Consider the following 26,745-nt stretch of genomic DNA (forward strand, 5'->3'; position numbering starts at 1 on the left):
CAATTTTGTAGTGAGTTGTGAAGCAATATTGAACACTTCAGTTAATTCATTGTCAACCCTATGGATTTAAATTATTTAACTCTGCTAGCAGTGAGGTTAATATTCCATTATATTAAAAGTCTACACCATATTTTTTTTTTTTTTTTTTTTTCAGGTTATTACAATGTTGGAAATGTCTTGTCCTGTGATATAAAATCACATAATCTACAAATAGTCTAATATCTTAGTAGACATCAGTGCCTATATTGTTAGTATATATTTTAAATGGTAGTGGACATAATGCACTTTGCAGTGGAACCCCTGACAATATTTTTTATTAGTTCCCTCTGAGCTCTGCCATGTAGGAATGTCTCAAATCACAAGCCCTCTCCTCAGTTCCACCAGCGTTCAGTCTCCATGTTAGGAGTCGGGGATAAACATTGTCAAATGCCTTTAACACGTTAAAAGTGATGCCATAAAAAACCAGTTCCTTGCCAGACTTAAATGTCGAACCGTATGTCTGTTGGTGTTTTGCCGCTCCCTTAGTGTGAAAAAGAATTTTTATGGTTGTTTATCTGCTTGTGTCATGAGGATCCCCAGTTGTGGAAACTAAGATCAAATGATTATATGGACAAAAACAAAAGATAATTGGACATTACTAAAATTGTATAAGTGTTGTGTCCTTCCCATCCATATATTACACAATAAGCTGTAAAGAAAAACAAATCACTATTCTACAAATGACGTACAAGCAGGACTGCAACTAAATAATATTGTTGTTTAGTAATTCATTTACTGCTTTACGTGTTTCCATAACAATGTTGCTCAGTGTATGAGATTCAATGCAGGAAATAAATTTAAATTTCCGAAATCTTCTCCAGTTTCCACATAGGTATCTCAGAGATGTAGATAATCACTGAAAAACTGGAATAGGTGTTCACATAACTAGGCCGATGTCTTATTTTTCATTGTGAGATAGAATAAATTCTATTGCATTATTAAATGTTTGGTAGTCCAGTCAGAGAAAGCTAATGCATACATCACATTATTTATGTAATATTTCGTTTAGCAGATTTTTCATTGGTATATTTGCTGTCCCAGTTTCAGCCATTCCCTCTACCAGCATCTTGTTATCTTTTTCTATTTTATACACAATGATAAAGTCACTGCAAGAAATTCCCCTTTTTATACATAGTGATAAAGTCACTGAAAGAAATGCTTTATGCACAGTGGTAGGCATTCCCATTTATCTCAGAATACTTAAAAATGCGACACACACAGCATGAGAGCTGGTATGAAAGTTAAGTTTGACGAACTCAGTTTGGCAAACCAGTGGAAAACAAACAGTGAATTTGAGAAACAATTTTGATTATTTTCAGGGGCCTTTAGGCTGATACATTGTTAAACATGAGATTGACCGTTGGGAGGTTTTCAGAGTTTGGAAAACTTGCTAACAAGTGGTGGGCCATTGATAAGGAATACCTTTGCATCATAACTGGTTTAAGAGATAAGCACTGGAAGCTGCCTTAGGAATAAACCTGTCATAATAGGCAATCTTGCCAAGGAACACCAGGAGGTTCATCAAAGATTTTTGATTGCCTTGACATAGGTCCACATTGGCTGTAACCCCTCTTTGCTGAGAACATATCCTAGGTAAGTGATGGAATGTTGAAAAAAATGAACATTACCAAAACGTCACATAAGACCCTTTTCAGATAGATCCACAAAGACTTGACACAAATTATGTACATGTTCCACATTTTTGCAATGGATAACTAGATCATCCTCAAGATAGTAAACACATGGGGGAATATTTTCTCTCAACTGTTCAAAAATGATATTTCCTTAGCACAGTGGTCAGCATGTGTGGTTGCTGTGGGTGGGATTTGGACTTGATTCCTGGCACTGCAAGCGATTTTACCTTGGTGGGAGAACTGGTATGGGTTGCACTTAGCCTCATGATGTCAATTTTGAAGTCACTGGGTGGAGATTAGTGGCTCCAGGATCGAGAAAGCTGAAAGTGAGCAGAGTAGGTGACCCCACGTCCCTCTGAATGACACCACTGGGAGTGGATGACATGGAAGTTGATTGGGTCCGGTAGACCCCTCTGGATCAGAACGTGGGGCTTTGCTTTGCTTGTTCTAAAAACCTTTGGAAAATAGCAGGTGCACTCACGACTTTGAATTGCATTGTATTATTCTGCTAAAGATCAAAAGAAGTATTTAATACCAAGATTTTCTTTGGCTTCTCTGCCAACAGAAGCTGAAAACAAGCCTCTGCAAAATCAATTTTTGAAAAGAAGTTCCTTATATGATTATAACTGCTGAATAGTATTAAAAGAGCACAGGCCACTAACTTCCATTTGGGCATAGACCATTAGTTTAAACTCACCACACACGGGTGTGGATACCATCAGGCTTAGTTACCATCCTTAAAAGGGAGGTCCATTGACTATAGGAAGTAGATAAAAGCACTTTCTGTTGTCCCAGCTTGTCTAATTACAGTTTCATTTCATCCCAAAGGGCCACTGGGATGTGGCAGTTGTCATTTTTAAATTTTCAGCACTACGGATGATTTTCAGACAATGTGTGCCAGAAAATTCGTAGCTGTATGTAGACCAGGCTCAAATAATGGTTCAAATAGATAACATAAAGCATAATTTTCTTCTTATGGCTCTGAAGGCTGAATAGTATTAACAAGACACTGAGTACAAAAACCAGAAGCTGAATAGGCATCAAATCTCAAAATATTATCGATAGACAGGTCAGCAACCACAAGAAGATGCACTGTCCTAATCACTTATTTGTACTTCAGAGGGAGCTTTATGTATCTTAACAACAGAATTTAATGATGTATATAAAGCCACAATTTGGAATGCAGAGTGCCAAAACTAAAATATGTCGAATGATTGATCATAGAGACAGACACTTCTATATCAAATAAGAATGCAATTGTTACTTTCCCGATTTCTGTGTATAGTAGTATTTTTCATGGGATCACTGCATGATCACTTTGTGTAATGTTATTGATACGGCTTATAGACACGCAACTGGGTATCTTTCGGACTCTTAACATGCTTCTATTGTAAGTGTCAACATTGTGTCATAATGAGGGCACTGTGTATGGGGATGTAAAGTGAAACAGTCACGACAACAAGGTAATAACAGAAAATATTGTGTATGATGTCTCTGAAGGTGGAATAGAATAAAACTGGCAGGCCACTGGGCGACACATATTGATCGTATCAACTTAGGGAGGATAGTCCCACTGATTTTTGCGAGTCTTTGCCTGGGCTCTCATTCACGTCATTGGAAAACGTTTCCTGGGTGACTGCGGAAATTTCAGTAGTATGAGTTGTACACAACACTCTGCTAATGATGTATGTGACTGACATAAGGCCTGTGCGCGTGCATTTCTATCAGGGGCAAGAAGATTTACAACATCATTAATTACATCTACATCTAAATCTATACTTTGCAAACCACCATGAAGTTGGCAGAGGGTACACCCCATTGTACCAATTATTAAGGTTCTTCCCATTTCATTCAAACACGGAGTGTGAAAAGAATGATTGAATGCCTCTGCGCATGCTGCAATTATTCTAATAATAATCTCATGATCCCTATGTGAGTTATATGGATGAGGCTCTAGTATATTCCCAGAGTCATCATTTAAAGCCGGTTCTCAAAACTCTGTTAGTAGACTTTCTCAGCATAAATAATGTCTATCATCAAGAGTCCACCAGTTCACTTTCTTCAGTATCTCCATGACACTTTGTCATAAATCAAACAAACCTGTGACCAATTGTGCTGCCGTTCTGTGTATACGTTCAGTATTCCCTGTTAGTCCTATTTGGTATAGGTCCCATACGCTTGAGCAATATTCTATAAATGGTTGCACGAGTGATTTGTAAACAATCTCCTTTGTAGACTGATTGCACTTCCCAAGTATTCTATCAGTAAATCAAAGTCTACCACCTGGTTTACCCGCAACTGAAACTGTGATCATTCCATTTCATATCCTTGCAAAAGGCTACATCCGGGTATTTGTATGAGTTGGCCGATTCCAGCAGTGACTTATTGATATTATAGTCATAGTATACGACGTTTTTTCATTGTGTGAAGTGCACAGTTTTATGTTTTTGAATATTTAGAGCAAGTTGCCAATCCTTGCATCACTTTGAAATCTTATCAAGAACTGACTGAATACTAATGCAACTTCTTTCAGTTAGTACTTCATCACAGATAACTGCATCATCTGAAAAAAGTTTGAGGTTACTATTAATATTGTTTGCAATGTCATTAACATACAACATGAACAGCAGGGGTTGCAACACACTTCCTTGGGGCATACTCAAAGTTACTTCTACATCTGATGAGGACTCTCCTCCCAAGATAACATGCTGCGTCCTCCTTATCAAAAAGTCCTCAATCCAGTCACAAATTGACTTGAGACCTCATAGGACTGTACTTTTGATAATAAGCGTAGGTGTGGTTCTCAGTCAAATGTTTTTCGGAAATCAAGAAATTCTGCACTTACCTAACTGCCTTGATCCAAAGATTTCAGCATGTCATGTGAGAAAAGGGCAAGTTGGGTTTCACATTATTGATGTTTCCAGAATCCATGCTGGTTGGTATCATTATGTTTGAGCCCAGATTATGTTCTAAGATTCTAAAATAAATTAAACTTTCTGTGTATAGTCAGCCACAGACACATGTAAATTTACACTTTGTACTCAATCCTTGAAGATCTGTGATCCAGGAAGCATAGATTTCTGAGTCTGATTTACAATGTTGCAGAAATTTCAATTGAGCTGCTAACATATACATTTAAATAGAAAAATGCTCTGTAAACAAATTGTAAATCTCTGAAAGAGGTACTCTGAGGCTTCTGACAGAGGGGCCAATTTCTGCCTGAGATAATACACCTGGAGGCTGATGGATAGCAAAGAAGTTCACTGCCATTGTGGGCAGTGAATATCACTTGCCTGTGCTTGCTTACTTCTTCTGGTAAAAGTTCAAGTACTTTTGTACCTTGTTAAATGGGCAGAAAAACAGAAAAGCTGATAGGGCCTGTGGGTGCTGAGGAGCTGAGCTGGTCACATGTTGCACCAACACCTAATGTCAATTAAGCTGCTATTGTCACAATTCCAAAACTTGTGCATCTGTGCTATTGAACTGGAACACTTTATTGAATCAAGAACTAAATGATGCCTAGTTCATAAGAGTTACTGATCTTCCGAATTTCCCAGGATTGCAAATGAAACCATCATCAGTACCACAACTTAGATTACAGTGGTGAAATCCACTAGTAGGTGAGACTGAAATTAGTCACTTATCTGAATGTTATCACAGTCCACCAACGTAGAAGTTAGTAGCAATAGGTGAACCGCACTGTATTCAGATTCCAAGCAGGCGTAGTCATAATGTGAAAAGTCAGAAGAATAACTGGTGTCATACGGAGTCATCATCCGCACTAATATTGACCTTAGAGAGAGAAACATCAGCTAGTGAATAGAAGTAAGACTGGACCTGTGGACACACGGCCTTAAATCACGCAGTGCATGGGCCCATGCAACCTGCTGGCTGGAGGTGGTATGTCGCAGTGACCTAGCTGGATGTAAGTGTAATGCGAGATATCAGTAGATGGCACCATCCATTGATATGCCTCATGGAATTACAAGATTAATGACCACCTTACAGTCAATGCTCATCTTCCCAGTATATTTGTCTCCATTAGATAGCTATCAAAATGGCTTATCAGCTGGACCATTTGCACATCATACAGCAACTGGGCTGTCTTTCATTGCTGATATGGTTTCTAAGAATTGTTGGGCCATGTCATCAGGAAGATACAGGCATTCCCAAGTATTCAGGGCACCTGAGGAGATAGTTCTCTGGGGGGAAAGGCAGTGTAGATCAAAATGGGCTGTGCTGCATAATTTCATAAACAGATCACCTAAGAAAGCGTAGCAGTTTTTTAGGTCTAATGGGTGAAGCAAGCTGAGCTGTTACAAGAGAGCAGAAGAAAACTGTGATAAGAATTTTTGAATTCCATACATCATTTCACAAAATGAATGGCAGTTTATAAGTCATTGACAAATTTCAATGGAAAGGGAGGTTTTCATTCTCCAGCAGCTATTTATCTAAATGGTGTTTTATCAACCATGCCAGCATAAGGAGGCCAACTGCACAGATATGGAAAAGGTAAATGTAGGAGGATATAAGCTTTCTACATGTAGTAGACACTATGGAGAGAGGCGGGTTTGCCGTATATGTTAAAATCTGTCATAGTGTGAAAAATTTAGAAACTAAAATTTTTTTGTAGAGCAACCTATAAAAGCATGTGCATTTGAGCTTAAACTAAATAATGAAATTTTTATAATTGTTGCCCTGTATAGGCCCCCATTGGGAAATTTTCAGCTATTTTCTGGGTGAGTCCATTGAGGAGAAATAAGAATTGGAAGGACCACATTGATGATCTGCTGAAATGGTTAGGTTCAACTACTTGTGCTGTTGTGGTTATTGCAAATTTTGGTGATAAACATATCAGTAAATTAGCCTACTATGCCTATTGCCATTCACTGCTTTCATATGACATCATATTTTGGAGTAAGTCATCATTGAGAGAAATATATTCATTGAACAAAATTGTGTAATCAGAATGATAGCTGGAGCCCTCCCAAAATCACCTTGATATTTATTTAAGGAACTCGGGGAATTCACAGTACCTTTGCACACATATATTCATTTATGAAATTTGTCAGTAATAATCCATCCCAGTCCAGAAACAATACTGAAGTGCATAGCTACAACGCTAGAAGAAAGGATGATCTTCATTATTCTGGGTTAAATCTGACTTTGCCACAGAAGGGGGTGAGTTGTGCTGCCACAAAAATCATTGGTCATTTACCAAATAGCATTAAAAGTCAGACAGATAGCCAACCTGTTATAACTACAAGTTGAACAAATATATTTCAAGAAAGACGCAATACATGAAAGTCACAGATCAAGTAAACAGAGTAAGACGTGTGTACACTTTAACAGTCAAATCATAAGTGAGTCCAAGTTTAGTGGCTGCTGGTTGGCTGGCCGCTTAGGTGGCGCTGCTGCTGCATGGCTGGCAGACAGCGCCGCATGTAGAGGACGCGCGTAACTGCGTGGCGGCACTTTGAAAGATCGGCGAGTCGCAACACTTTTCCCCCCTTTGAATGTTTTGCACAGGTCTTGATGGAGGTGGCCTGTACATTGCTAACGTCCATAGGTGTTGTATGACTGGCCGTAAAGTCTCAAGGAGGAGGCTTCCCGTACATACGGAAGTGTCCTCGATGATAACGGGTCGAGATGCCAGGAGACATGGGGGTCGAATCTGCTGGGGCCCCGTGCACCAATCTGCCTGTTGCGGCAAGTCCGGTTGTTATAACAGGAGACATGGGCGATGTGTCCACCTCCGTAGGAGAAGGAGGCGACTAGAGTTGCTCCGACAGATGATGGTCATCTGGTTCCTGCATGGGCATGTCTCCTGGTGGCATCAGCTCTTGTGCTGGCACCGGTATGATGGTGAGAGGACTGCGTAGTGAGTAATGAGAGATTCCATTATCCCGAGCGTCAGGTAGAGCCAAAAGTGGTGTAGCGGCATCCGGAACAGGCGTTGCCGGCACATGAGGCTGAAGCTGGTCCGAATGACGCATTACAACATCCGTGTCTGTCTGGATTTCATACAGGCGTTGGCCACGGTGTCGTAAGATGCGGCCAGGACTCCATTTTGGCCGCCTGCCATATCCCTGTACCCATACAAGGTCGTCGGCGGTGAACCGGCCAAGTGAAGGCACCCGCAATTGTGAGGTGGAAGGCCGCAGAAGATGAAGTAGCATGCGGGGCTGCCAGCCACTTAAGAGCTCAGCTGGGCTGTGGTCGCCCATGGGGTGAAACGGTAAGAAGCCAGAAATTGGAGAAGCGCATCATCAGCAGAAGAAATCAGGAGTTTCCTCATCTGAGCCTTAAATGTGCGGACCAGTTGTTCAACCTCACCGTTTGACTGTGGATGGAACGGAGGGGCCGTGACATGCATGACGCCGTGACGGGCACAAAATTCCGCAAAATCGGAAGAGGCAAATTGCTTACCATTATCAGTAACAAGAGTAGATGGAAGGCATTCCAAAGAGAAAATGCGAACTAGAGCATTTGTGGTTGCCACGGTGGTAGGCGACGTGCAACGGACAATGAAAGGAAAGTTAGAGTAGGGGTCAATAACGAGAAACCAATAAGTACCTAAAAAAGGTCCCGCAGAGTCAGTATGAATACGCTCCCAGGGCTTCTCAGGCGAAGGCCACGGTGACAAAGGTGACTTCGGGACGGCGGCCTGTGACACACAGGGGCCGCAGGCAGCAAGCATGTGTGCTATTTCAGAGTCGATGCCGGGCCAGTACACATGACAGCGTGCCAGAGATTTTGTGCGAGAGACACCCCAGTGCCCTCGGTGAAGGAGTGCAAGACTGAAGCACACAAAGATGCAGGTACCACAACACGTGGCGAGCATTTTCGATGGAAAGGTGGATAACACCATCCCTAGCCATGAGGCGGTAACGCAAAGCGTAGTCGTTCCGCAATGGATCAGAAGCCTTAGCAAACGGACGATCTGGCCGACCCTTCTGAATACAGCGTAAAACCTGGGAGAGGGTAGGGTCAGACCCGTAGCAACCGCCAGCCGGTCCCCGGTGATGGGGAACCTGTCCACAACCCGCTGCTTGACAAGATCCGGGTGGAAACACAAAAGTTCGTCCCTATCGAATGCCAGATCAGGACCCATGGGAAGGCGAGACAGTGTATCAGCGTTCGCATGTTGAGCCGTTGGCTGGAAATGAATCTCATAATTGAAACAAGACAAGTAAAGAGCCCAACGCTGGAGGCGGTGTGCAGCCTTGTCGGGAAGTGACGTTGATGGATGAAACAAGGAAACAAGTGGTTGTGATCCGTAACAAGATGAAATTTGGACCCATAGAGAAAAACACCAAACTTCTGAAGAGCATAAATAATGGCCAAAGCTTCTTTTCAATCTGAGAAAACTTTTGTTGGGCATCCGTAAGTGTTTTGGAGGCATAAGCAATGGGTTGTTCAGAACCGTCAGAAAAACGGTGCTCAAGGACTGCACCGACCCCATATTGAGAGGCGTCCGTGGCAAGAACAAGATGTTGGCATGGAGCCTGTTTCAGCATAGTCTTCAATTTCCGGAAAATCGCATCGCATGACACAGACCAGTGAAAAGGCACGTTTGTATGCAACAGTCAATGCAACAGCTGAGCCACCGAAGCAGCAGACGGTAAAAACTTGTGATAGTATGCTATTTTCCCCAAGAAGGCCTTAACAGATGTAGGGCGAGGAAGGGCATTGATCGCAGTGACAGTTTGCTGAAGCGGACGAATACCATCCCGAGAGAGTTGAAATCCCAAGTACAAGATAGATGCCTGAAAAAATTTTGATTTCTGAAGATTACACTTAAGACCGGCAGTCTGTAAGACATGAAAAAGTGTGCGAAGATTTTGAAGATGTTCGTCGGTGGTGGAGTCAGTGACAACAATGTCATCCTGGTAATTTATACACCCAGGGACAGTGAGCAATAATTGTTCCAAGAATCGCTGAAAGAGAGCAGGGGCGCTGGCAACCCCAAATGGCAATCGCTGATATTGATAGAGGCTGAAAGGCGTGCTAAGGACCAGGAACTGCCGGGAAACAGCGTCGAGAGGAAGTTGATGATAAGCTTCTGACAGGTCAAGTTTAGAAAAATACTGGCCTCCAGCAAGTTTAGTGAACAATTCTTCAGGTCGAGGCATAAGATAAGTGCCGATAAGGCATTGAGCATTTACAGTGGCTTTGAAATCGCCACAGAGACGAATATCACCATTTGGCTTAGCAACAACAACAGCAGGAGAGGACCACTCACTGGAAGTGACGGGAAACAAGACCCCTGAAGCAGTGAGACGATCCAGCTCCCGTTTGACCTGGTCACAAGGGGCCACAGGAATGGGCCGAGCCCGAAAAAACTTAGGCCGAGCAGTGTGTTTGAGCGTGATATGAGCTTCAAAGTCGTTTGCACGGCCCAACCCAGGAGAAAAAAGGGACGAAAATGTCGTCGACAAGGAATCCAATTGAGCATAAGGAACAGCATCAGAGACGATATTGACAGAGTCATCTATGGAGAACTCTAAAACGCGAAAGGCATCGAAACCAAAAAGATTCTCCACGTTACTATGATTGACCACAAATATGGGAACAGTGCGAACGACAGATTTGTAAGATAGCTCAGCATCAGATTGTCCCAAGAGGGAAATCTTCTGTTTATTGTAAGTCCGTAATTGCCTAGTGACAGGTGACAGGATTTGAGAACCCAACTGAAGATATGTCTGAGAATTGATGATAGTGGCAGCAGAACCAGTATCCACCTGCATGCGAACATCTCGACCAAGTATTTAGACAGGGAGGAATAACTTCCCTGAAAGGGAAGACATACAATTGACAGACAACACAGAATCAGAATCACCGTCATGTTCATGAACATCACATACGCGGTCGGATTTACAAACGGATGACACATGACCCTATTTTTGCATTTGTGACACACGCCCAACGTTGTGGACAATCTTCTCGTGAATGCTTCGTAAAACACCGTGGACATGAAGGAAGTTGCTGTGGGTTTTACTGCAGTTTCTTAGAGGTTTGTTTACTGTTAGGCCGAGGCTGCACTTGGGAGCGTACTGCGGCCACGTCGGCCGGCGGGGACACGCCACACACTTCGTCAACATCACACAGAGGTTGTATTTCCCCGACGTCGTCCCATGCCTCTATTTGCGCTATAGCGGCGCGAGAAATTTCAAAAGACTGAGCGATGGATAGGACTTCATCTAGAGTCGTATGTGCTAACTCAAGGGCACGTTGCCTAACTTCTTTGTCGTGCCCCGATCGGATAATAGCATCCTGTACCATGGAATTGGCGTAGCGTAGGATTCTTTGTGAACTTCAGTAACAAATTGACACTTTCTATTGAGGCCGTGAAGTTCAGCAGCCCAAGCGCGATAGGATTGATTAGGTTGTTTTTGACAACGATAAAAGGCCACATGAGAGGCTACCAGATGCATTTGCTTTTGAAAATAGACAAACAGAAGTGAGCACATTTCAGCAAAGGACAAAGATGCAGGATCTTTCAAAGGAGCCAACTGTGACAACAACCAATACATTCGAGGTGAAATCCATGAAAGGAACAGAGACTTACATGTTTATTCGTCCGCGACATGAAATGGCAAGAAGTGCTGTCGAAGACGTTTTTCGTAATCAGACCAGTCTTCCACCGTCTCGTCATAAGGAGAAAAAGTAGGTAGAGACAATGATGAGATACGCCCCGCATTTGATGCTGCGACGAAATCACGAATTGCATTTGTGAGAAGTGTTTGCTGTTCTATGAGACCTTGCAATAGTTGCTCTAAACTAGCCATGGAAACATGTGGGTCAACGATGGAAGAGAAAAATCGCTACCTCATCACCAGTTGTTATAACTTCAAGTTGAACAAATATATTTCAAGGAAGACGCAATACATGACAGTTACAGATCAAGTAAACAGAGTAAGACGTGTGTACACTTTATTAACAGTCAAATCATAAGTGAGTCCAAGTCTAGCGGCCGCTGGCTGGCTGGCCGCTTAGGTGGCGCTGCTGCTGCATGGCTGGCAGACAGCGCCGCATGTAGAGGACGCGTGTAACTGCGTGGTGGCACTTTGAAAGATCGGCGAGTCACAACACAACCAACATTTAAAAACAAATTAAAAGAATTTCTGAACGACAGCTCCTTCTACTCAGTAGATGAATTTAATATAGAAAGTAGTAAGTATATAATTAATTAATTAAAAAATTAAATATACTGTGTAAAGAAAACTTATGTTAAAATGAAATGCTCCATATCATTACAAAATGTCATATTCATTACCTATGGAACAAATGTTAATATAATGTAACTGGAGGTACAGCATTCATGTACTATCTACTTATATGACCTGTTAGAGCTGGAGCTTTAATATCAGTGAAAAACCGTGGAGAGATGACATCTAAATTTTAAATGCAATAATGCTGAAAGTACAGCAATTCCTTTTTCATGTGGGAATTGAAGAATGTTCTGTCAGAGTTTAATAATATATCAACAGCGTGGGGCAGTGTGTAGTATCGTTTGTTGCAAAATTTAAGTACAGCAGGGGAGAAAACCATCTTCGTACTTTACAGTAAATTTTAATGATATGGAATGTAGTCACACTTTAATGGGAGGCCATTGTAATGTTCATATTAAAGGCTAACAGAGACCTTACTTCTTAAATGGTAAGGAGTCCACAAGTCACATCTTGACTAAATGGCAGTTCCACTGCGGACTCTTGAACTCTGAAAGCTCATCAGCTGCTTCCAGTGTGGTTTCAAGAGGAATCACTATATGGAGATCATCAGCTGCTTCCAGTGTGGATTCAAGAAGTATCACGATGAGTATGTACTTAGAAACTGGATCATACTGGGGAGGTCTTATGTAGTAGCCTTCCCTAAGCAAGCATTACTTGATTGGAGTTTTCTTTTATCCAGGAAAAGGTGAGAACAGAACTTGAAGGCACAACAATCTATATCCATTGCAGGATTGGAAATTACATGAACACCTGTGCCTCTCTTAGAACAGTCCTCCTTGACTCCACACTACTTTTGGTAGCGAGTAGGTGTAATGTCCTCAGAATGGTTTGCTTTGGAGAAGAATATTACTCAAGACAGTGTTTTAGGTGTAACTTTATTCATCACACGAATCAGTAGTGTGTCTTCCCTGGTAAAAAATCAGCTGTAAAATCTTAAAACAAAAACAAGTAAGAATATTGAGAACTGAGCCTGGTTTTCCACAGATCATTATATAGTTACCCAGTGACAGTGCCTGGTCTATTTAAGGCAAGCAATTGTTGATCATTAGACAATGAATGTATGAGAAATGAAAAATTATTTACTGCACAAAGTACTGATAGTAGCCCACTCATTTTATACTGTTTCATCATTTTATATTTACATGTGTGTTCTCATCTTTGTGTACACTGTACCATATTATTATTATTATTATTATTATTATTATTATTACTGTTGTTGTTTCTGCAAATTCTGTGTGTTTAATTTTGCTGATACTTGTCAATTTTTTTTCTTTTTTTCTGTAGTATATATGACCTCTGCTTCAACCCTGATGGATCACAATTGGTTGTTGCTGCTGGCCAGAGAGTTCTTGTGTATGATACTAGTGATGGTTCTCTGATACAGCCTCTGAAAGGTATTTTCTGTATAATTGTATATTATGGACACACACACACACACACACACACACACACACACACACACACACACACACACACACACACACACGAAGTAGTAGTTGATTACCTCTAACCAGTCAGTGATGTAATGATATATTAATTTTTTTATAAAATATATTTAACTAATGTGCTGAATCAAATTTTGTGAGAGGGCAGTGCTCTCATTACCATAAGTGGTTGCACAGATTAGAAACATGACAGTATACAAATTATTAGGATTTCAGGACTGTGCATGATTTCTAACTTTGAGAATTTAATATAGTGTGTGGCCCTCATGTGCTTGAATCTGAGGCTCTAAGCATTGTGACATGTAATGAAAGACAACTCAGATCCATCCTGGAGATTTTTCCTTTACACAGTTTGTATGGTAGACCACAAAGCATCAGTGGTTGCCAGAGGGAGTACCATGACAAACAAGTTCTTAACTGATCAACTTTTTGTGGCAGTGATCCACAGTCATGTAACATTTTTTAAAAGACATCACAGTCACTTTTGACTTTAAAATCTATTTATTCATGAAATGCACTTCTACAGCTTTGACCATGTGGCCAGTATTTTTATTTTATTTATTTATTTATTGTTCCGTGGGACCAAATTAAGGAGAAGTCTCCATGGTCATGGAACGAGTCAATACATGAAATTATAACATGATAGTAGAAACAGATAAAATTAAATATAAGAAACATATTCAGGCAACAAGTCGTAAGTTTATTTAAGTAAAGAAAATCAACAATGTAACACTGGAATTTGCTTAATTTTTCAGCTCTTCCAGGAGCTCCTCGACAGAATAGAAGGAGTGAGCCATGAGGAAACTCTTCAGTTTCAACTTAAAAGTGTTTGGGCTACTGCTAAGATTTTTGAGTTCTTGTGGTAGCTTATTGAAAATGGATGCAGCAGAATACTGCACTCCTCTCTGGACAAGAGTCAAGGAAGTGCATTCCACATGCAGATTTGATTTCTACCTAGTATTAACTGAGTGAAAGCTGCTAACTCTTGGGAATAAGCTAATATTGCTAACAACAAACGACATTTCAAGAAAATATATACTGTGAGGGCAATGTCAGAATTCCCAGACTATTGAATAGGGTTATTATCATCTTTTGCATAAATAATATTAAACCACTACACATGTTAAGCTGTGTTAATGGAGACTCAAGTGTCCACAGTATACTTCCACGAACATGTAGAAATAAGGGCAACAACTGATCACTGAGAATGCTGAAATAAACATCATGGTAAACGTTCATAGTATACTGAATAAATTGATCCCATTTGTAGTATAAGAACACCTCCAAGAATCACAGAAATGGATTCGGCCTGAAAGTCACTTTCCTTGGCTCTAGTCAGCTACATCCATTTCCTGTGTTTTTTACTCCATTGAAGATGTGCAGCTTTATTTGCCACTGTGAGCATTGGTCTTTTGTGAGGTAGCCAACTTTAAATACCCATTGCACGATGTTACCTTTGCCATGTTCACTTGGAAACTGGTTGAGATGGGCCTGCACTCACTAATAGCAGCAAATTCATGTCGAGTTTGAAACTGATTGTCACTGACAGTTGTCTCTGATCCCTGTTTAGGATTTTTTGTGACAGTTGCCTTTGTAATAATGTTGGACAGTCTGCGTTGATACACCAACTAATCAGGTAACTTCATTCATGGCGTGGTCATGAGTACGACACACATTATATCATCTGTGTGCCATTGTGTCACGTCTCCATGTAAACCCACATTACTGCCCTGGTTCCAACCATCTGACTCGCACATACACACTACTTTCCTCTTGTTACTTATGACAACAATGGATGGTCACATGACCACCTGGTACCAGATGTATGTGATCTATAGAACACCAAAATGACTAATGTGCTCTTTTAAGGGAGTGACTAATAGTTTGCCCATCAAGCTTACATGCGTATTTTTGTGCAGAACCATCTTGTATCCACTGGTTCCACTCATTTATTAGTGTACTATCTTTCCAGTGTGCCTAACACAAACCATAATGCTTCACTATGCAAACCTGTTCCCTGGAGAAAGCCCAATTCAAACTTACTGTACATGGTGATAATGCACCTTTTGATGTCGATGAGTCATACTGGCCTTTGTTTGCTCTTTTCCAGTTTATTTGTTAGTATTCAATGAGTGAACTTGGTGTAATGATGTCCTTTCAACAATCTCTTTCCAGTTGTAATCACTTATTTCTTCTCCACTGCTCTAATTGTGTATGTCCCATGGGTGTAGCCCTTTAGAGGTCAGTACTGTCAGAAAACACATGCCTTTCCAATACAGGCCAAAACATAAGAGAAGGGTCTTTCTAAACTGTTTACATCTTCTGCTGCCTCAGGTACTTTCTTGTATACAGTGAAAGGTGACCTATGCTCAAGTGATCAATTTGTGGCCTCATTTCATCTACTAGATGAAGACAAGACCTTTGTAGTATACATGACTTGTACAGCACAGGTGGCGCAGTGGATAGCACACGGATCGCATTCAGAAGGACAACGGTTTGAACCTGCATCTGGCCATTCTAATTTAGGTTGTCCGTGATTTCCCTAAATTGCTTCAGGCAAATTCCAGGGTGGTTCCTTTGAAAGAGCACAGCTGATTTTCTTCCCCATTCTTCCGTAATCTGGGCTTACACTCCACCTGTAACGACCTCGTTGTCGACGGGATGTTAAACACTAATCTCTCCTCCTTCTCCTCCCCCTCCCCCCCCCCTCCTCCTCCTCCTCCTCCTCGGATGATGCCAGATTTATGGTGACAGTGTTTATATAAAATACTGATTAATTACATGGCCAGTAGGCAATGAAAATGGAAATTACCCAGTGAATGTTAACAATAATACCGCCTGAAGCTAGAACCCGGCATCTCACAATAAAAATAAATATGTAATTTTTACAAGGCTCATCTGAAGATGAGACTAAAAATGGTGAAATCTAGTTTAGAAAAATTAACATGTATTTCATAAGTAACTGGTTGCAGTCATCTGTATTTATATTTTATTTAATATCATTTTAGATAGTGGTAATTTATCGTTGCTTTTTTCAGGTCACAAAGAAAATGTTTACTGTGTTTGCTATGCTAAAGATGGGAAACGTTTTGCATCAGGAAGTGCTGATAAAACTGTTATAATCTGGACATCAAAACTTGAAGGGGTATTGAAATATACGTAAGTTACCTGCTGGTTCTTGTACAATATTAACAGCCTTAATTCATATCATACTGATTAATTCTTTAATTTTGTTTTGATTAATATTGTCATAAATTTAGTGTCATATATTTATTTACTCTTATTTATTTTTGTGGTAGATATTTCTGAATCTATGTTTACTGAATAATCAAATAGCAAATGCTCATAGAACAAATCAGTGCATGATATTGCAATTAGTATGTTATATTCACATAACAACAGTATTATAAGTGAGTATACTGCTTTTAGCTTTGCTGCTCTATTAGACTGTGTATGTCTTAACAACATTTGCCTGAGACATACGCTTGCTTAAACACAGACATTACAGAAACACAGCAAAGACTGTCTTCTTCTGGAAAGATTGCATGAACTGTGGATTGTCATCTTGAAGACTGTTCTCCTTTGACAGATAACGGCAGCTGCTGGTATGAATATGGCGGGGGGGGGGTCTTCAAGCATCAGTTCGGTTAGCAGCAGTTTGTCGAATTTTTCTGTCTTCAGCCATCCTCTTGAGAGCAGTGTAGTTTGTGCAGCTGGTATCCTCCATGACCTTGTTGGTGTATTCCAGCCTCAGTCTTCCTCTTGTGTTCTCCCCTTGACTCTCCCTTCAGTGATAATTTTAATGAACCATCATGTCTCAGCAGATGGCTGGTCCATGTGTCCGTTCTGTGTTGGATAAGCTTGCAAAGACTTGACTTCTCTTCCTCCACTCTGTGGAGCACCTCTTCGTTTGACACCTTGTCTGCTCAGGAAATCTTTGGCATTCTGTGGTAGCGCCACTTCTCCAAGGCTATTATTTTGTGTTTTTTTGCTTCTCCAAATGTCCATGTTTCATCTTCAAACAGCAGCACATTCCAAATAAACTTATTAATGAGGACTGTCCTGAGATGTTTGTATGTGCAGCTCAATGTGAAGAGGTTTCTTCTGTTAGTACAAGCAGCCTTTGTGTGGTTGATTCAGTTTGCAATATTCTTCTTTGAACTTCCATAGTAGGCAATGGATTCGACAGTTTCTACTCACTCATTGTTAAGGAATATTAAGCAGAATTTTATTATCTACTCATAACTACAATTCTTGTTTTAGCTTTATTAATTTTCATGTTATAGGAACAACTAGGGGCGATTCACTTTGGTAATCTCTATGGCAAGATTAAAAAATTAAATAGCAGCAAAACAGTAGTAACAGTAACAAAAGGAATACAATGTAAGTTTGATTTTGAGACTTATTACACAATGTGAATTTCTGGTATTTGGTTTCAGTCATAATGATGCTATTCAGTGCCTAGCATACAATCCAGTCTCTCATCATCTTGCAAGCTGTGCCATAAGTGACTTTGCATTTTGGTCAGCAGAACAAAAAGCAGTACAGAAGTATAAATCAGGCTACCGCATAAATGCTTGTGGCTGGACTAATGATGGACAGTACCTCGCTCTTGGTCTTAATAATGGTTGTGTTTCAATTCGAAATAAGGTGAGCTACAGCTGTGAATTTTGTATTTGTTCTCCCATTCCCTAACTCACCCCTGGCCCTTCTTCCCACTCCCCTTTCTCCTCCTTCATATTTTCTAAACGTTTTATGAACTCCCCCCGCCCCCCCCCCCCCCCTCCTTGCCCTCATTTCTTCTCCCCCTCGTGTCTTTCTTATTCATTCTTCCTCTCTTGTCATTTCCCTGCCATACCTCTTCCTTTAGTCTTCCTCTCCATTGTGTATCATAATCTTAGTCGCATTGCTTTGTGCTCTCTAAAATACCTTTTTTTGCGGAGAGCTGACTGATATGTATGTTGTGCAAGTAAATTATACAGAGTTGACTAAAATTCTTCAAAAACTAAGAAAAATGTTTCATAGCTTTTGTTTTTGGAATAGTATGCACACTAAATATGGATTCTTGTATTCTGAAAATACAAGAAATATAAGCTGTTTCATTCATATTATGATATGTTAAAGATAATGTATTGACCATGACTTATATAATGGACAGCCTTCTGCAAGAATTGCTCTTCCAAGTAGCACCTTAATAGGCTTCATGGGCAACTCAAAGCCTTATCTACTCACTGGCTTCTCTGGTTGCCTTCCACACTCTAATCAGGCTCTCCGACAGTACTGTGGAACTGGCAAACTCAGGAGAATAGATGCAGCAGAGAGTCTGGCTACCTCACAGCATCAGGTTGAGGGTGAAATTCTTTTGCTGTTGTCAGAATAGACAAAAAGTAAATGTATGTTGCAATTTTGAGTCGGACAGTGAGAAGGATTCAAGCGGGAATCACTACCTGTGAAATGCATGTGTTCATGTTAGAGTTCCTTTATTTGGCACACAGTTTTAACTTGGTGCAAGTGAGTAATAGTATCATAGACACCTAAAATAAACTTACAAAGACAATAGTGAAAAAAAGAAAAATTCAATTCAGCAAGTCGTTGAATTTCCAAAGAGACACCAAGATCGGCCATTGACTTTTAAGAAGCATGACTCCCTCTATTTTTGATAGAAATATTTATAAATAAATAATATCAGTTGGCAAAACAAAGAATAATATTTTCAAACAATGAGAAAGGTTGTGAGCTGAAGAAGGAGATCATCACTGAAGAAAAAGGTCATCATACAAAAAAAAAGAGGGAAAAAAATCCAGTCAAGGGAAAAAATTATTGCCAGACAAGACAGAATGGTCACCAAACAAGAAAAAGATATTTATAACACAGGAAGAAAGATATTGGTATAAATTATCAGAAGAGCGTTAGGCAACAGTCAGTGGGAACTCATAAAAAGGAAGAGGTTACTGAACAAAGAAAAACGACCCATAAACAGACAAATAATGGTAGAGGGAAGAGACACTGCTCACTAAACAGAGTTATGGTGTGGAAGTGAAACAACACTTGATTTGGAATAGGTTACAGGGGTGAATAACACTTACCACATATGAACAAAACAAGAGGGAAATAGTGCAGAGAGGTGACCAGTAATACAAAAAGAAGAATTCAGTTCAGAAAATTGCTGAATCATAGAGAGGCAGAAGGACTTAAATTCTGGAAACACAACTGCCAGAACTGCCAGTAGAAATTCTCAGAATTACATCAAAACAATCCTAACTTTTGACATATCACATCAAAACCACATCAACTTCAAATCCGAATACAGGGTTGTCAATGCAGTGCAACGCTAAGCACTGAAAGCACATTTATTACTGACACCGACATACAGCCAGAACAGAACTGAACTCCTGTATGGACAGTGCTGCTATTTATACAAATATCGAGTATTCCAGAATATACAGTACAAATATATGAGAACGTTTCAGAAATTACAAATAATTGTCAGTGACTGGGTCTGAACTGGCGACTCACAGCATGCCAGCAGTGAAGCTTGTTGTCATGTCACACTGTATGCAGCGTAGCTCACAGCAGTAAGGTTCTTCTTGGCAGAGAGGGAGGGGGAAGTCACTGAAACCCTTGTCTAAAATGGCCCCAGTTCTGAGAAACAAAGAGTACTGTGTTCTATTTTTGTGTTACTGTTGGCAGTGTAGGCAGTTGTACCAACTGAAGGCAAGTACAAACTTTTTCGGTCTTCTGTTTCCCTTCCCTCTTCCATGCTAACCATTGGGTTAAAGACATTTATAAGGATTAAGGCTGAATACCATAAACAGAGGAAAGAGCAAATTAGAGAAATTCCTTATCTTTCATACAATAAATGTGTATCAACAGAAGTAATCTTGCTAGAAGTAATCTAGCTTTGTGTAAAAACTTCCACTTTAAATCAGCTATTTATCTGCTAGTATGTCTGAACATAACATACTTGATTTCAATGGCTGTTCTCTACCTGAGCCATCTGGATCCTCCCTTCCATCAACAGCTTTTCTGAACAATGCAGATGGGTGTTATCCTTACAACACATTCTCCACTTTCGTAAGTATCCCAGGCTCAACCTACGGTAACATAATGTCCCCAACAGTTCCCACCCCCTCTGTCCTATCGCCTCCTTCCCCTTCATGCCACTCTCTGTGAATGCACTTACCCATCTGTCTCTGCTCCTCTCGTTTTTCGCTGTGTTTCCCTCACCAACCTGTCCCACAACCTCCTGAACTGCATCTTTTGGCATTCTAGTCCTGCTCTCTCTACCAGACAGCACTTCCTTCTTTCCCCACCTATACATTGCTATCCTTTGACCTTCTTATTTCTCGCTCCCTCCAGATTGCTACTTCCACCTCAGGTGTTAGTTGCATTCAGGCCTGAGCTGCCAGAGTTGGCAGTCGTTTGCATGACGTGTGCTTGCTTGTGTGAATGAATGGTGTGTGTTCTTCTTTTCCAACGAGGCCAAAAGCTTATTTGTAAGTGCCTTTTTATTGTGCCTGTCTGCAACATAGCATGTTATCTTTACGGTCAGTAAACAGTTTGTCTTTTCCTACACTGTTGGCATTCCTACCTGGAGTTTCCATTGTTTGAAAAACATGAAAGAGATGCCTAGGGAAGTTAAGTGGGAGTCTCTGGAAGAAAGGCAACATTGTTCTCATTGAAACCCTAAACCCATTGCTTATGCAATAGTTACGTGAGATCATATCTTCAAAATTTAACAACTGTAAGAACTTTGTAGACTGACTTAGGATTATAATCCTCAACTTTGTAGAAAATTGTGCCTCTTAAGCGGCAGTATAATGTATGTTTTATGCCTTAATTGCCTTGGCTGTAATACCCTGCAGTGTATATTGAGACTATCTAGATGTTGCAAAGAAAAATTGTGTAATCCCGTTCATTTTGTGATGCTGTAACTAGATCAGTTTTATACGAGATGAAGAATTCTCATCTCAGACTCAAGGTTGAAGCAAAACAGATCATGTTGACAACATACTGTGTAAAAAGTTTGGTGAAAGCCCCTGAATCATAGGATCTACTCCTCAGAAACCTGTGAGTGACACAGAGTAGATCTCAGTTGACATCCAGCAAGTGAGACCATTAGTAATCATCACATCTAATTTCATAATACTCTTTCATCTGTTTTTCTGAAATTTAATTGATCTTTTTGTCTTTGATACTTGTTTGTGAATAAAGAACATTGCTGACAACTGTTAACATTTTCAGAATGGCGAAGAGAAAGGGAGGATTGAAAGGCCAGGAGGTGCACAAACTCCAATCTGGGCTCTTGCATGGAATCCAGCAAAGTAAGTTACAGTACTTTTTTAAGTTTTGTCAGTGCTGAATAAACGAAGTAATATGTTTCTGGAATATTCTGTCAGTTCTTGAAGGAACATAAACATATTAAAAACATGATCACACACTATTAATTTTCCATAATAATATTTATATCCTTATTAATTTATGTAAATAGTACTAAGTTTCCTGACAAAGGCCTGAAAAGCAGAAAACTGATTCATGACAAACTATTAAAGAAACATTATTGTGGAATATTAATACAGCGTATTCAAGTTTCCAATAAAGTAATATGTCATTCAGCTGATATGTGCATCAGGAAACTTGAGCTATATGAGGCTCTTGTGTCATGATTGCAGCATTTTTTCATATACTACATGCAACAAAATTTATGAGGAAAGGTTCCCAGAAAAAAAATTTACTCTGTTTTGTGAGCAATGTATAATATGGAAAGTATTGGGACAGAACTCATAAAATAGTGATGAATATCTGTCTTCTTATGAGGTTAAAATGTACACTTTTTTAAAAATTTGCTGCTTCTGTCATGTCACATTTAAACCTGCTCCTGTTTGAATTGCACATTAAGTCAGAAAATTGTCTCCATCTTCAGACGATCCTTGGCAGTACATACTATATTAGAAACCAGGAGGATGCCATTATTCTCTTGATTTTTTAGTCTCTTGACCAGTTTGTGTCCAATTTGTCATCTAATTTATTGCAATTAGGCTGGAGACCTTCCCAAAGACTGGGCAAACAGCAGAAGGCTGCTTACTAGTTGTCAGGAAATTCCATACATAATTCTTCATAAACCCAACTCCATTTGTCATTATTTCTTCTCTGTTCCATTGAAACCATGCAGAGATTGTCCTGTGGGGCTGCCTAGTGAGTGCTCTTGGCAAAAGTGACTTAGTGGAGTGTTTGACTTTGACTCAAGATTGTAACTGAAAATGGATTGATGGAGTACACGGTGTGTTGAGTATGAAAGAAATTGACAGGAGTTGTGCATCAATATGCTAAGAGTACTTTGGTTGAATCAGTTGGAAGAGCACTGTGTGTCATTTATTTGGCTTTCATTCCTGGTCTGTCATATAGTTTTAAGTTGGCACAAATTGTTAAAAAAAGTGTGTACTTTACCAAGAGTAAAACAGTTTCATTCTTAACTTGTAGCTTGTGTAAATACAAATCATTTACAGAGGAACTAAAAGTTAAGTGGGGAGGACAAGGTTTGGAATACATTTTTGCCCAGAACAGGGGTGCCTGTCCTACATAAAACTGGTAAGCCTCACATACCAGTTAATCATCTCAAGTCAAATGGCTTGTGAAGTCCCAAAACTGTCTCAAAAGTTGGCTACACTGAATTGTATCAAAAACTATGTGTTTGTGCATCATTTGTTGTGAGAAGCTTGTATTGTTGTACTGTTACAGAAATGGGACAGTTTGCATTAGAACAGCAGACTGATGTTGTGGAGTGTTACATAATGACAGGCTCCATCAAGGAATGTAAAGAAATGTTTCAAGTGAAATATCCTGGTAGGAAACTCCCCACAACCAGCACTATTCAGTGTCTTTACAAGAAATGGAGGGCTGTAGGATCTGTTCAGAATGTGCAGAGATAAGGCGAACAACAGTGAGGACCCGTGAAATGATAGACAGAATTTGCATGGACATTACAAGAGGTCCCCGCAAGTTGGTAAGGAGGTTGTTGCAGCAGGTTGGTGATATGTTGTAGATCGTGTCATCATTTGCTGAAAGATATAAAATTAAAAGCATATCATGTGAGAGTGGTGCAAGAGTTGAAATTTGAGGACCAGGAAAAAGAGTTTAGTATTGATCTGGCTATTAACATCAGTTACTAACGATTACTTGGACCCTGTGCTTTACTTTGTATCAGATGAGACCTGGTTTCATTTGCAAGGTTTTGTTAACTCCTAGAATTACAGACATTGGTGACAGGACAACCAATATAAAATTCTGCATAGAGTACCTCTCCGCTCAAAGAAGACGGGTGTTTGGTGTGCATTGTCTGGCTTGTGCATCGTTGTCCCCATATTTTTCAGTTAAACCTTAAACAGTGCCTGATATCTAGAGATCTTTGGCTCTTTCTAAGCACAGTTGACAGATGCAGAGAAGCTGTATGCAGAACACCAATAAGATGGAGGAGCCACTCACATATCCAACCAAAGTACGGCCCACATCACCAACATGCTCCTTGAAGACAGAAGTGTCAGTAGTGGCCTCTGGCCCCCAAGGTTGTTGGACTTAGCATTGTGTAATTTTATTTATGGGACACACTAAAAAGCAAAGTGTATGTTGACAATCCTCTCACAATAAACCATCTTAAACAGAACATTACTAGAGAAATTAATGTAACTCCTGCAGAATTACAGTGTGCTGCTGGTAACATCATCACACGAAGTCGGCGATGCCTGAGTGCCTATGGTCATCACTTTCAGTGTCTCTTATAAACAGATAACTACATGTTTCTTTTTAATGTTACTGATACCTGTTCTATTTCAGTTAGTTCATTGTATTGATTTTATGTGGAATACCCAGTACATAGGGGTGAGAGTAAACTTCATACCAGCACACAAGATATGTATAAATACCAAGAAAGACTTTATGTAGGATGTTTACACTGAAATATCCTATTTTCAATTTGCTTCCAACACAAAATTAAATGAAATGCATTTATTTCCTCTCAAAATAAGATGTGTGTCAAGTTAAGTTTTCAGAATAAATTATGACAAATCAAAACACTTCCACTTGAACTCCTGTGGAGCAACGAATATTCAGTTTCCATCCAAGTCTACTGCAATATCTCTGCAAGTATAGAACCAATGACTTCCACAATCCGTGTTTAGAGATCTTGAAGGTCCCACAGTGCAGTGGCGAACACCCTGTCCTTCAAGTAGCCCCAGAAAGACAAATCCAATGGTGTGATATCAGTCGAATGTGGAAGCCAATTCGTGGGTCTACCACATCCAATCCAACTTCCTGGAAGTGTTCAATTCAGAATTTTCCAAAGATCGAACAACCACTGCGGTGGAGCACCACCTTGTTGAAGCCAAAGGTTCGGGGGAAAGTAATCACCTTCATCATGTGTAGGAACATCATTCCTATGATAGTGTCCTCAACAAAGAAGAACAGTCCAATTATCTTGTTGCACCTGAAGCCACATCAGATGTTCACTTTTGGGCCACCTTGCACATTTTCCATAATACTGTTTGGGTTCTATAACCCCCAGATGTGAACGCTATGCTTATTCACAGACCCAGAGACGTGGAATGTGGCCTCATTGAAGAACATTACACTTGACAAGAAAGCACCTTTCTACTTGATGTGGTTAAGGATGTCACTTACAAATCCGTATCACCATTGCTTGTCATCGGGCTTCATTGTCTGCAGAATCTGCACCCTGTTTGAATACAGATGCAGCCACTTTTTGAGGACTGTAAGGATAGTTGTATGGGGCATCTGACAGCAAAACATCTCTGCACTGTAACAGTGGATTTATGCTCTGCATACCAAAGCAAAGTTTCTCCCTTTTTCTGAATTGGCACCATTTTCACTTTGATTGACAACAATAAAACAATGAAAATGTGCCAAACAGTGACAAAAATCAGGCAGCAACTTCAAGGCCTTCTGCATTCAGCAAACAAGTGAGATCTGAAACAAAGAAAAATTTACTATTTTTAAACTGCCTCAAAAATAGTGCATTTTGGTGCAGACATCCTGTATGTCACAAGCTGATCTATGATCATCATCCTCAGCTTTACTCAACTGTTGAATATGGTAGGTTTTTTTTTTTTTTTTTTTTTTTTTTGGTTGACCATGATCTTTCATGTAAAGTTGCTTTGGTTAATCTTGAGGTTAGTCTGTAAAAGCAAAATAACCTTTCTTGCATCATGTTTGCAGTTTGTTCTGTTCCCTCTGCAGTTTGTTGTTTGTTCTCAGTTTTTGTTCTTCATTAAAATACTTTAACTCCACCTCCTTTTGTGTTTTCCTCTTCTTTTTATTTGATAATCTTCCCATTCGTAATTCCATCAATATAGAAAGGGTAGAATGCCACTCACCTCATAGAGGTGACATAGAGTCATAGACAGGGGAAAAAAAAAAAGCTAAAGTATTTCAGCTTTCAAAGTCTTTCTTCAGAAACAGAAAATTCACACAAGAAAAACTCATACACGTGTGGACACTGTCGTCTTTGGGCACTAAGGCCCAACTGCAACTGTCTCTATCGTGAGCAGCACTCTAGCAGGGGTGGATAGCGGAGGTAAGAAAGATGCATGGGGTGGGAAGGAGGAGGAATAGCAGTTTAGGAATAGGGGAAGATGCTAGGGCTCTCTGTGGGAGTGTGCAGGTACATTGTGTGAACCGGACAGGGCTGTTAGGTGCAGCACCTAGAGGCTATGCTGGGGGGGGGGGGGGGGGGAAGAGGATGGGAAAAGGAAAAATGAGGGGGAGAAGTAGGGAAGAGGAAAGGATTATGTAGATGTGTTGACAGAAGTGAAGGTGTGTGCAGTACTAGAGTTGAATCAGGGAAGGGGATAGGCAGGTGGAGGAAAGGAACTAGTGAAGGTTGAGTCCAAGGGTGCAGTGACTGGAACAGCCATCAGCAACATGTAACCAAAATAACAGGAAGATAACAACAAGAGGAAGAACAACAGAGATGGCATGTATAACAAGTCCAACAAGGAAAGCGAGAGCCAAAAACTTAAGATGCTGTGAATCCAGAAACCAAAACAATGATGTGTAGTGAGATCAATACAAGAGCACAGTGAAATCGTGACTGAGGAGAGAATTGCTGTGCTGCTAGCTTTAAAAGGCAGCTACGAGCACTGATAGGCTTGCCAGAGGGGCATGCCTTCACAGCCAGCTCTCCATCGGTGAGGCCAGTGCTTGTAGATGTAGTACGGCCATGTAATAGCCGTTATCATTTTCCAAGCCCTCCGGTGGGCCTCCAAAATTGCCAGGCCAGGATATCAGAAGGTAAGCTACAGAAATGAAGTATATATTGTAAGGAGGGTTCACACCAGCTCATTTCAGGAAAGCCAGTGTTGATGAGAAAAATCCAGATGG

General features: G+C 40.3%; 1 protein-coding gene across 2 annotated transcripts in view; it reads left to right on the plus strand.

Annotated features, from left to right (window-relative positions):
- The window catches only part of LOC126177684 (intraflagellar transport protein 122 homolog), a 254,831-nt gene that overhangs the window by 1,462 nt on the left and 226,624 nt on the right, over nt 1-26,745 (plus strand). For both annotated transcript variants that reach the window (XM_049924474.1, XM_049924475.1), the window contains exons 2-5: nt 13,193-13,302; nt 16,392-16,512; nt 17,793-18,003; nt 21,598-21,677. In XM_049924474.1, coding sequence (XP_049780431.1) covers nt 13,193-13,302; nt 16,392-16,512; nt 17,793-18,003; nt 21,598-21,677 — 522 coding nt within the window. The remainder of the gene's footprint in view (nt 1-13,192; nt 13,303-16,391; nt 16,513-17,792; nt 18,004-21,597; nt 21,678-26,745) is intronic.

Source organism: Schistocerca cancellata, chromosome 1 (genome assembly GCF_023864275.1).
Source record: "Schistocerca cancellata isolate TAMUIC-IGC-003103 chromosome 1, iqSchCanc2.1, whole genome shotgun sequence".
NCBI lineage: Eukaryota > Metazoa > Arthropoda > Insecta > Orthoptera > Acrididae > Schistocerca > Schistocerca cancellata.